Genomic DNA, 13,284 nt, shown 5'->3' with positions numbered 1-13,284 from the left:
CATTTATGATTAATAATATTTGCAAAATCGATTTTATCACAAGTGGGCGGTGCCACGCCCATTTAAAATTTTTTTTTTAATTTTTATCAAGAGTCTCAATGTAAATTATCAGGTTTTTTTGTGTTTTCCAAAATGTTATATATATAAAAAGTGGGCGTGGTTATAATCCGATTTCGATCATTTTGAATACCAATCTATTCTGGAGTCCAGATAAGCTCGTGTACCATATTTGGTGAAGATATCTCAATATTTACTCAAATTATCGTGTTAACGGACAGACGGACGGACGGACATGGCTCAATCGAATTTTTTTTCGATACTGATGATTTTGATATATGGAAGTCTATATCTATCTCGATTTCTTTATACCTGTACAACCAACCCTTATCCAATCAAAGTTAATATACTATGTGTGCCAAGCACGCTGAGTATACAAATCTAAATGTTTTTGTTCTTGCAGTTTGACATTTGAATTTAGGTTGAAAAGCATGCTCATAAAAATTCTAAATTTTTTATTTGCACTGCTTTGCCGACAATTTCCAGTGATTTAGGTTTTTTCTCTATTTAGGTATCAATTTAGTCGAACTCGCACAGAGCCTTAGTAAAAATTTATTCAGAAAGGAGTTTGAAAAGAAATAATAATATTAATTTTTAGGAGTAATCTTTAATAATTAAACCATGCTGTATACTATATAGAATACAATATTGCTTATAAAAAGTTTATAGAATGCATTTCAAGCTTATTCGATTTTAATTTCCATCTCATTGTTTAACATAAATAGGTTTATAAGATTTAGCTAGATATTTTCCATTTACTAGGTATTTGGTATTTGCTATTAAACTTACTCACTGGTAGAATATTTTGGCAATTGGTGATTGCATTACGCATAGTAAACTTATCAGAAGTTACCTGTAAAGAAATGAAAAAAAATATTTGTAATAAAATAATGCAAATAAAGTAGATAATATGGAAATAGCAGCGGAAATTTTTATCAAGTTTTGTCAATTAAACCCTTTGTTTATTTTCGAGAATTAAAGGAGCAAGTTATATGAATTTTGTAACTGAAACCATACAAACCAATCTCCAAATCATTTTCGAAAAAATTAGAGAATACGTTACGAAAATTTCGAACTTTTTATTTAGATTTTCCAGAATTTTTATGAGTATGCAGTTTTGTAGCCAAATTAATTTTAGTCATGTAAATGTACATTTTAAAGGTCTATTAAAATTTATTTTTGACAATTTGTTTTCTGAGGGGTGTTATAAAATGTATGTGTCTGTGTGTGTTTTATAGGCGTCCAAAGTGGGCGACCGATCTTCACAAAATTTTCAGGGAAAGTTCACGTGGTCACCGCGTATTTTTTGTGTTCATATAAAGTTTTGGAAAAGTGGGCAGTGGCACGCCTATAGAAATTTCATTTTGTGGAATATCCGAGTCTCTTTGTCTCAAAAAAAATTAATGAGTATGTGTACCCAATATATTAATCTGTATAGAATTTTGGTTAAGTGGGCGGTGCCATGCTCACAAATGTATATGGGTATGTGCAAGTGTCATTTATATCTCTTTTGAGCCTCGCAGATGATCGCACGATAGTGTGTGTGTGAATCATGAGCGCGCAAAGTACTACCATAATATTTACGAAAATTTCACAGTAGGTTCGCGTGGTTACCCGGTAATTTTCTGACTATGAGAATTAGAATGAGATTTGAGTGGAGATAAAAGCAATAAGGAAAGAGCAATGGAAGGAAATTTAGTAAACTTGTAGTATATTCGATGATATAAAAAGTGATAGAGGGAAGGGAAGTCCACTTTTCAAATACAGAGCAGGACAACATCTGCTGGGTACGCTTGTTCTATGTAAAAAATAAAGCTATGGGCCCTTCGTATGGAAGTAAATATAAAACACCCTTCGGAAAAAGAAACTGAACTTGATTGTGCGACATAACTGCATATTCGAAGAATTTCAGAAAATACTTAATAAATGTCCGAATTCAAGCTACGCCTTTGCTAAAGGTCGTTGAGTTACACCACCAGCTCCATAAAAATTGCAAAGCATTTCTTCAAGCTTTTCGAAACCATATGAGAAGATATCAGAAAAGGCGTCTTCCTATCGTGCGAATCCCTTATCCCGGTTTTAGTGAAAATAGCTCTAATATTTAATCTAAACATCGTTGGTACAATCTATTAGAAAGTCGTGCATTTGCATACATATGCTTATGATATTGATATCATTTTTTCTATTTATTTATATATTTATTTACAGCCATATGGCCTATAATCCTTTTGATTTTATATAATTCATATTAAATATATGTTTTACAATAATTTTATAATAGGTTTTTAAATTTCTTCAAATTATTGCACGTTTTAATATCTACAGGTAACTCATTAAACATTTTCAAGCCTTTATAGTACAGATCTAGCTTTGCATTTTCTGTGTGGCAACGTGGTAATGTGAAATTGTGTCTATCTCTAGTAGGATAGGTGTGTGTATCACTGCTGTAGCTTAAGTTCTGTCTCAGGTAGTCCGGAAGTGCTCCTGTCTTAATGTTGTATATATATTTCATTGTGTGAAAGGAAATTAATTGATGAAATACTTGTGTCGTACCGCGCGTTGAGTATATGTCTCATTGCTCTATTTTGCATTTTTTGCAACTTGTTTATTTGTGAGTCCGATGTGATAAACAAAACACTGGCACAATATATAAAATGGGGTTTTATGATGGATTTATATACTAATATTTTATATTTCCTTTTTAAATATTTGCATGTTCTTTTCATAAATCCAATTTTCTTTGAGATTTTACTCACTACGTAGTCAACATTATCACAGAATTTTAATTTATTGTCAATTATGGCGCCGAGATATTTGCTTTTCTTTACCTCCTTAATGGTTTCGTTTTTTATATTTAAAGTATGTGGTTCTAAATTTAGTTTATTTGATGTGGATATAACCATGTAATTTGTTTTTTCCACATTTACCATTAACTTGTTTTTACACAACCAAATGTAGAGAGAATTCAAGTCCTCCTGCATTTTTTCAAAAACCACGCCTATATTTTCTTCACTTATTGTCAACAGATCATCATCTGCAAACAGTTTTATTTTGCAGTTCTTTATTGACGAGGCAATATCATTTATGTATACGTTGAACAGGATTGGCGCTAAGACTGAGCCCTGTGGAAGTCCTACGTTAATCGGCATGCTATCTGAAATTGCTTCATCAATCACTGTATATTGCTTTCTATTAGTTAGGAAGCTTTCGAACCACTTCAACTAAATACCTTCAATTCCGATTCGTTTCAATTTCTTTACCATCAGGTTCCGATCAATAGTTTCAAACGCTCTTTTAAAGTCAATGAATACCACTAATATAGTCTTTTTTCTTCGCATATCTTCTTTCCACTGAGAAATAACCCATGTAAGAGCTGTTTCAGAAGAGTTTTTGTCACGAAAACCTGATTGCTCTTTAATAAAAATATTGTTTCTTTCAATATATTCAATTAGTTGATTTTTTACCACTTTTTCTAAAATTTTTTCAGTATTTGGCAAGGTATTTATTGGTCTAAGTTCTTCAGGTTTAACGGTGTTCTTTACTTTTTTCCCCGGTACTACTGTTGCTATTTTTCATTCTTCCGGTACTTCTCCTATTTTTAAACTCTCGTTGACGACTTGTGAGTAGAAATAACCTAAGTAAGGCATAGTGTTTTTAATAACTCCCTCCGTTAACAGTTTTTTGCCACCAATCTTGTGGCTAAAGCTTTTCACAATTTCCTCTATATTTTCTGTATTTACTTCAGCAAATTTAAAAGAAGTGTTAGTGTTAAAGTGATTACAGTCGTTGTTCTCAATTATCTCAACGCTTTCATTTATTAGCACTATACTTTCCACAAAGAATATATTTAACGCCTCAGCTATACGGTTTTTATCATCAATCCGCTGACCTTCGTGCTGTATCACCGTTATATTATCTTTCATATCTTGGTAGCATATAGTTAGCTTCAAGTACTTCCACATTAACTTGCTGTCAACACTGTTTGTTGTAATTGTATGCTCCATATATTAAATTTTTTTTATTTTTATCCTTTTTTGTATTCTTTTTTGATGCTTGTGTATTCAGACCAGTCTCCGTTACTTATTGCAGCATTGTAAGCCAACAGATTCCTTTAATTTAAATTTATCAGTTCATAATCGTACCACTTCTTTTTTATTTTAATATTTATATCTTTAACGCAGGTTAAGTGTTGCATACAATTTAATAAGCAAAAGTCTAAGTATGTGACCATGTCGTTCAGATTTTGATTCAGTATTTCTGAAAACTTAACGTTTCTTAGTAGTGCTAATATGTTCTCACTACTATATTTTTCCCATGATGTTATTCTAGCCAGCGTTCTATTTGTGATCTCAGTTTTGATATTAATACTGAACATAATTGTCTCGTGGTCTGATATTTTATAAGTATCAAGCCTTTTACACATGGTAGGTTCCTCGTTTGAGTATAGTAAATCGATTTTGGTCTCAGAGCCTTCTGCTATACGCGTGTTAAAGTAAACTTTTTGATGGATGGAAAATGTGTTAAACAGCTCATTTAGCCTCAGACTATATGTTGATTCTCTATTCATATTGACATTAAAGTCACCAATGATTGCATTGTTATACGTTGTGTCACATATTTCCCCCTACTATTGTTTCGAGATAGTTAACAAAATCTGAGTCAATAGTACTTGGCGAGTGGTATAGTACTCCTATTTGCCACTTTACTTCCACGTTTTTTAACTGGAAAATGATACACCATATATTACCATCAATCGCTTTATTATATACTATTCTAAATTTTAATGAGTTACTAATGTACATCGCTACGCCTCCTGTGTGTCTGCTGTGAGAGTCACATCTTATTGTTGTAAACGATATCAAGCTTATCTCTGCATCACTGATTTCATCTGTTACACTTGTTTCAGAGCAGAGTATAATTTTTGGGTCCAGTTCTTCCACCATTCTTTCAATTTCAAGTTTATTGTGCACCAAACTGTTTAGGTTTAAATAAATCACTTTTAGGTTTTTATTTTGCCTTCCATTCTGTATCATTTGGTTTGATTGCTAGTAGCCTACCCGCTGCTTTTCTATCGCAAGTTTTCTTTGGTAGACCGGGCATTCTTTACTATATATGCTGTGCCCAGTGTCTAGCTTAAAGCCGAGATCTCTATTAGCGTCCACACAATTGACACAGACAGGGTTAGTTACTTCTTCATTACATTCCTCATATATATGTTTACCCAAGCATCGGCCGCGCCTTTGTTTTTTTGTACATGTGCATGATTAATTTCAATAATTGCAGTATAAGAAATTCTCGAGCTATTATTTTTCTTCGCTTGATAGACTTTTATACATTTAAGATTTGCGTTTTTAATGAAATCATTCTGCGCTTTTATTTTTGCAACTATTTCACCATCGCTGTATTTCTCACTCATGTTGGTAACTCTAATTTTAGGATTAACCACTTTTGACTCTTTGACTTTATATACCTCAGAATCTAACTTGTTTTCTAAAACACTTTTGATTTTGTCCTTTGCTGAACTGTCACTTGCCTGTATAACCAAAGATCCATTATTCTTGTGCACAACCTTATTGATCTTCATATCTTTGGCGTCAATCTTATTTAAATCTTTCTTTGTTGATTCTGCCGTTTGCTTAGATTTTGGAATTACGACAATTGGTGGGACACCCCTTAAAACAGTAGCATAGGGAATCTTATTATTAGCCATATTTACATTTTGGTCACCCACTTTAACCACTTCTTGTATTATTTCTTCTTTTTGTTTTGCTATATCATCTGCGGATTTTTTATTTAACTCACATAAATTCTCTACTCTTTTTATCAACTCATCCTTTCCTTTATCTATTTTATTATTATTGTTTTGTTCGCCAGCTTTCGGCTCTTCTTTTATTATATCTTCTTTTTGTTTTGTTAACCCCTCCAAATTATCTTTACTTAAAATGCAAAAGTTTTCTAAACGTCTTATTAACTCATCCTTTTCTTTATTTGCTTTCTTCATATTTTCCATCACTTTTTTTATTTCCTTTTCATTATTATTAATTAGTGCACTAATTTCCTTATTATGGTTTTATATCAATTTTTCGAACTCTGTTTTCTGCTCACGTATATTTACTTTGTTTGTCTCTGCTATAGACATCATCTCTTTCAACGCATAATCCACATTAGAGATGAATTGCACACAATCATCGCAGATAAAGCGCATAAATGGGCAATTGAACAAGCCTTGCAGAACATATTCATCAACTCCTGCACACGGTATACTTTTGTGGTAACTTTTCCCACACACACCCTTACATCGTATTACAGTTTCCCCTCTTAGCGACATTATGCCATTTTGGCATTTATGACACTTGTCCGTCATTATCTCATTCACTTCTCCCCTTTTTATCTAAGTATGTATGTATTTATTTTCACAGCACAACTACACTGCGGTTTTGTTTGCCGTTTGTTTTCGTTTTCACTGCAATTTAGTTTTTGTTATATTTATTTTCAAGGTTTATTGGCACAAATCATTTGAAATTTATTTTTCACTTATTTAGCTTTGCGTCCTTTCGCTTTGTTTATATGATCGCCGACATTGGTTTTTTATACTCAGTTGAGCAGAGCTCACAGAGTATATTAACTTTGATTGGATAACGGTTGGTTGTACAGGTATAAAGGAATCGAGATAGATATAGACTTCCATATATCAAAATCATCAGTATCGAAAAAAAATTCGATTGAGCCATGTCCGTCCGTCCGTCCGTCCGTCCGTCCGTCCGTCCGTCTGTCCGTTAACACGATAACGTGAGTAACTTTTGAGGTATCTTGATGAAATTTGGTACGTAGGTTTCTGGGCACTCATCTCAGATCGTTATTTAAAATGAACGATATCGGACAATAACCACGCCCACTTTTTCGATATCGAAAATTTCGAAAAATCGAAAAAGTGCGATAATTCATTACCAAATATGGATTAAGCGATGAAACTTGGTAGGTGGGTTGAACTTATGACGCAGAATAGAAAACTAGTAAAATTTTGGACAATGGGCGTGGCACCGCCCACTTTTAAAAGAAGGTAATTTAGAAGTTTTGCAAGCTGTAATTTGGCAGTCGTTGAAGATATCATTATGAAATTTGGCAGGAACGTTACTCTTATTACTATATGTCTGCTTAATAAAAATAAGCAAAATCGGAGAACGACCACGCCCACTTTTTAAAATTTTTTTTTTAAATTCAAATTTTAAAAGAAAAGTTAGTATCTTTACAGAATATAAGTAAATTATGTCAACATTCAACTCCAGTAATGATATGGTGCAACAAAATACAAAAATAAAAGAAAATTTCAAAAAGGGCGTGGCTCCGCCCTTTTTCATTTAATTTGTCTAGGATACTTTTAATACCATAAGTCGAACAAAAATTGACCAATCCTTGTGAAATTTGGTAGAGGCCTAGATTCTAGGACGATAACTATTTTCTGTGAAAAAGGGCGAAATCGTTTGTAGCCACGCCCAGTTTTTATACACAGTCCACCGTCTGTCCTTCCGCTCGGCCGTTAACACGATAACTTGAGCAAAATTGATATATCTATACTAAACTCAGTTCACGTTCTTATCTGAACTCACTTTATATTGGTGTAAAAAATGGCCGAAATCCGACTATGACCACGCCCACTTTTTCGATATCGAAAATTACGAAAAATGAAAAAAAATGCCGTAATTATATACCAAATACGAAAAAAGGGATGAAACATGGTAATTGAATTGGTTTATTGACGCAAAATATAACTTTGGAAAAAAACTTTGTAAAATGTGTGTGACACCTACCATATTAAGTAGAAGAAAATGAAAAAGTTCTGCAGGGCGAAATCAAAAGCCCTTGGAATCATGGTAATAATACTGTTCGTGGTATTACATATATAAATAAATTAGCGGTACCCAACAGATGATGTTCTGGATCACCCTGGTCCACATTTTGGTCGATATCGCGAAAACGCCTTCACATATACAACTAAGGGCCACTCCCTTTTAAAACTCTCATTAATACCTTTAATTTGATACCCATATCGTACAAACACATTCTAGAGTCACCCCTGGTCCACGGTTATGGCGATATCTCGAAAAGGTGTCCACATATAGAACTAAGGCCCACTCCTTTTTAAAATACTCATTAACACCTTTCATTTGATATACATATCGTACAAAAAAATTCTAGAGTCACCCCTGGCCCACCTTTATGGCGATATTTCGAAAAGGCGTCCACCTATAGAACTAAGGCCCACGCCCTTTTAAAATACTCATTAACACCTTTTATTTGATACCCATATCATACAAACAAATTCTAGAGTCACCCCTGGTCCACTTTTATGGCGATATTTCGAAAAGGCGTCCACCTATAGAACTAAGGCCCACGCCCTTTTAAAATACTCATTAACACCTTTCATTTGATACCCATATAGTACAAACAAATTCTAGGGTCACCCCTGGTCCACGTTTAAGGCGATATCTCGAAAAGGCGTCCACCTATAGAACTAAGACCCACGCCCTTTTAAAATGCTCATTAACACCTTTCATTTGATACCCATATTGTACAAACGCATTCTAGAGTCACCCCTGGTCCACTTTTATAACGATATTCCGAGAAGGCGTCCACCTATAGAACTAAGGCCCACTCCCTTTTAAAACACTTATTAACACCTTTCGTTTGATACCCATATCGTACAAACAAATTCTAGAGTCACCCCTGGTCCATCTTTATGGCGATATCTCGAAACGGCGTCCATCTATAGAACTTAGGCCCACGCCCTTTTAAAATACTCATTAATACCTTTCATTTGATACCCATATCGTACAAAATAAATTCTAGAGTCACCCCTGGTCCACCTTTATGGCGATATCTCGAAAAGGCGTCCACCTATAGAACTTAGGCTCACTCCCTTTTAAAATTATCATTAACACATTTCATTTGATACCCATATCGTACAAACAAATTCTAGAGTCAGGCCTGGTCCACCTTTATGGCGATATCCCTAAATGGCGTCCATCTATAGAACTATGGCCCACTTCCTCTTAAAATACTCTTTAATACACAATTGATACACATGTCATACAAACACATTCCAGGGTTACCCTAGGTTCTTTTTACAACATGGTGATTTTCCCTTACTTTGTCTCCACAGCTCTCAACTGAGTATGTAATGTTCGGTTACACCCGAACTTAGTCTTCCTTACTTGTTTATTCTCAAATTTAACCGTCTAAATAACTCATTTTCTTTGAGCACTTGTAAAAGTATATCTCTTCATAATATACACGTACTTATATAACTTAGAAAACGCTCAGTAAGCTCGGCCCTCCCAGAAATTGGGCACTAGCAGTAGGTTAGGTTAGGTTGAACTGGCCGGTCAATAAAGATCTCACATAAATGTGTCCATAGTGTTACCAGAATTTGTTTGACAACCAAACGGAAGAACTGGCAACTCTACTGCTTCTAAAAACTGGAGGCTTGACCTCTCGAGCGCAAACCACGAACACAGAACGTGCTCAACCGTTTCTTCCTGCACCTCGTACTTCCTACACCTGCTGTTGCTGACGAGAAATAACTTATAAGCATGTGAGTCCAGAAGGCAGTGTCCAGTTAGTTTACCCATCGTGAGCCTTAAGTATCCTCTCTTCAGAGATATGAGCTAGAGGGAACTAGAGCGGGGAACTAAGTATAAATGTATGGTCCAGCTTGAGCGAAGATTTTCCAATGCTCCTTTGCATTCCAGAACACTTCTTTATGAAGAACTGTGGCATCAGAAGTAAAAACGAAGATATTTTAATATAGACATCCAATGGAGAATCAGACTTCCCTTCCCTGAGCTGTGGCAGTAAACAAATCACAGCTCCGTTTGCAGGGGCGGTAAAGTGGTGACATATGCTTATGATCTGGCAATCCTCCTCCTAGCATGAATAACTGGTTACTTGGCTAAGTGGTCTGCATCCTGACGGAGTATCGCTGATACTATCGGATAGGATTGAATACCTTCCAATTATACCTGACAACAAGCCGTCGTGGAAGCTTTATATACATATACGTAATAGAGTTCCTGGCACACTTTGTTCCGCCCGAAAATTAGTTTTCCTACATTTAAAAAGTGAGTATCTTCACTTTCTATCCCATTCTCTTCTTCATTATCTCCCATTTTTCTCCTTATCCAATATAGAACACCTGATACACCTAAACGACCAATCTCAAGATCTTTGTTATTATACGACTCTATGAAACTATATGAAACTTATGAAGGTAAACATTTTTATAATCGCATTTATTTGTATAATATATAGATACATAATTGAGCCGCTTTCCTGCCCGATAATATTCCTGTCTGCGATATTTCTTATTTACTTACTTTAATTGACGCTTAACCATTTAAACGGTTATGTCCGTCCAACAAGGCTTCTTCGCTCTGCTTACTGATGCCAATTGGTCACACCAAAGGAATTTAAATGCTTTCCACCTGGTTCTTCCATTGGAGTGGGGGCTGCCCTGCTTCCATAGGCTGGTTCCGATAAAAATACTTTTTTAGTCGGACCGTCATCTTTCCTTCGCATGGTCTAGCCAGCGCACATAGGTAGATTTTCAAGTTTTAGGCGGCCAAAAATATTTTATTGCCTATATCTTCTTAAAACTGTTTAATAAAAGAAAAATTATAATAATTTGTGTAATTAATCGGCCATATTAAAAAAAAAAAAATAGATATTACACTGTGTAACACTAAAAAAAACCTGCGCGGTGAGGCTATTTTTCTTGTTGTACAGCAAGAAGTGTAATAACTTAGTTCTGTCTTTATCTAGGGTAAATTTTTAATTGGTTTTATGAAAAATTATAATAATTTGTGTAACTAATCGGTTATATTAGAATAGATATTATACTGTGTAACACTAAAAAATACTTGCGCTGTGAGGCTATTTTTCTTGTTGTACAGCAACAAGGGTCTATCTAACCCCATATCTGCAAGTATCTGCAGCAAAATTTAATGCGGTTGGCAAGCTAATTTTGCCAAGTACCATGTTCAAAACTAATTTTCACTTGGACGGACTTGGAAACATAACAAAACTGGGTTTGAACACCAAAAATAAAAAAAAAATGTGTTTTTAACATCCTAAATAAAATAGGTTCTTTATCAATTTATAACTTTTAAAAATCACAAACACCATTAATAATGTTAGTATTTACCTGAAATGACAGAATCCATCACAACTACTCAATTCAATTGCCTTAAAACTTAAAATATTCACGTTAAAACATGCGGTTTTACGTAGGTTAAAAAAAAACTATAACACGTATTTCAGAAATAGCTAATTACGATTACTTAACAGCTAATACCAGGTATGCGATGGCTGGGAACGGGCAGAATTATTTTTCCCCTGTCTATTCTTAAGTTGTGGGAGTGCTTTTTTTTGTAATTGTGGCAACTTTCAGAAATTAAATTATGGCCGCCTAAATGTCTAAAATCTACCTATGTGCAGCGTGGACGCCGCATTTTAAATCGCTGGACTGTGTCGATGTCTGCGCAAAGCTCATATAGTTCATTATTAAAACTTCTTGCCTTTCCCAACCCGTAAACGTACGTAAAGCCACTTAAAAGCAAGTAAAATTTAGCGAATGCATATACTTTTGTTGTATTTTTATACCCAGTTGAGCAGAGCTCACAGAGTATATTAAGTTTGATTGGATAACGGTTGGTTGTACATATATAAAGGAATCGAGATAGATATAGATTTCCATATATCAAAATAATCAGGATCGAAAAAAAATTTGATTGAGCCATGTCCGTCCGTTAAAACGATAACTTCAGTAAATTTTGAGGTATCTTGATAAAATTTGGTATGTAGGTTCCTGAGCACTCACCTCAGATCGCTATTTAAAATGAACGATATCGGACTATAACCACGCCCACTTTTTCGATATCGAAAATTTCGAAAAACCGAAAAAGTGCGATAATTCATTACCAAAGACAGATAAAGCGACAAAACTTGGTAGATGAGTTGAATTTATGACGCAGAATAGAAAATTAGTAAAGTTTTGGACAATGGGCGTGGCACCGCCCATTTTTAAAAGATGGTAATTAAAAATTTTTGCAAGCTGTAATTTGTCAGTCGTTGAAGATATCATGATGAAATTTGGCAGGGACGTTACTTCTATTACTATATGTACGTCTGATAAAAATTAGCAAAATCGGAGAAGGACCACGCCCACTTTAAAAAAATTTTTTTTTTAAAGTAAAATTTTAACAAAAAATGTAATATCTTTACAGTATATAAGTAAATTATGTCAACATTCAACTCCAGTAATGATATGCTGCAACAAAATACAAAAATAAAAGAAAATTTCAAAATGGGCGTGGCTCCGCCCTTTTTCATTTAATTTGTCTAGGATACTTTTAACGCCATAAGTCGAACAACAATTAACCAATCCTTTTGAAATTTGGTTGGGGCATAGATTTTATGATGTTAACTGTTTTCTGTGAAAACGGGCGAAATCGGTTGATGCCACGCCCAGTTTTTATACACAGTCGTTCGTCTGTCCTCCCGCATTGCCGTTAACACGATAACTTGAGTAAAAATCGACATATGTTTAATGAACTTAGTTCACGTACTTACTTGAACTCACTTTATCTTGGTATGAAAAATGAACGAAATCCGACAATGACCACGCCCACTTTTTCGATATCGAAAATTACGAAAAATGAAAAAAATCCCATAATTCTATACCAAATACGAAAAAAGGAATGAAACATGGTGAGGTAATTGGATTGGTTTATTGACGCGAAATATAACTTTAGAAAAAACTTTATAAAATAGTTGTGACACCTACCGTATTAAGTAGAAGAAAATGAAAAAGTTCTGCAGGGCGAAATAAAAAACCCTTAAAATCTTGGCAGGTATAACATATATAAATAAATTAGCGGTATCCAACAGATGATGTTCTGGGTCACCCTGGTCCACATCTTGGTCGATATCTGGAAAACGCCTTCACATATACAACTACCACCACTCCCTTTTAAAACTCTCATTAATACCTTTAATTTGATACCCATATCGTACAAACACATTCTAGAGTCACCCCTGGTCCACCTTTATGGCGATATCTCGAAACGGCGTCCACCTATGGAACTAAGGATTACTCCCTTTTAAAATACTCATTAACACCTTTCATTTGATAACCATATCGTACAAACGCATTCTAGAGTCACCCCTGGT

The 13,284-nt window shown here is 34.5% G+C and overlaps 1 protein-coding gene across 15 annotated transcripts in view; it reads right to left on the bottom strand.

The window, feature by feature from the left end:
• LOC137240664 (serine-rich adhesin for platelets) overlaps window positions 1-13,284 on the bottom strand; it is an 827,553-nt gene that overhangs the window by 335,778 nt on the left and 478,491 nt on the right. For all 15 annotated transcript variants that reach the window (XM_067767223.1, XM_067767216.1, XM_067767213.1 and 12 more), the window contains one exon: window positions 847-910. In XM_067767223.1, the coding sequence (XP_067623324.1) occupies window positions 847-889 (43 nt within the window). In that variant the 5' untranslated portion in view covers window positions 890-910. The remainder of the gene's footprint in view (window positions 1-846; window positions 911-13,284) is intronic.

Source organism: Eurosta solidaginis, chromosome 2 (assembly GCF_040869045.1).
Source record: "Eurosta solidaginis isolate ZX-2024a chromosome 2, ASM4086904v1, whole genome shotgun sequence".
Lineage (NCBI taxonomy): Eukaryota > Metazoa > Arthropoda > Insecta > Diptera > Tephritidae > Eurosta > Eurosta solidaginis.
The sequence above is the reverse complement of the archived record's forward strand: the minus strand, read 5'-3'. Positions and strand labels throughout refer to the sequence as shown.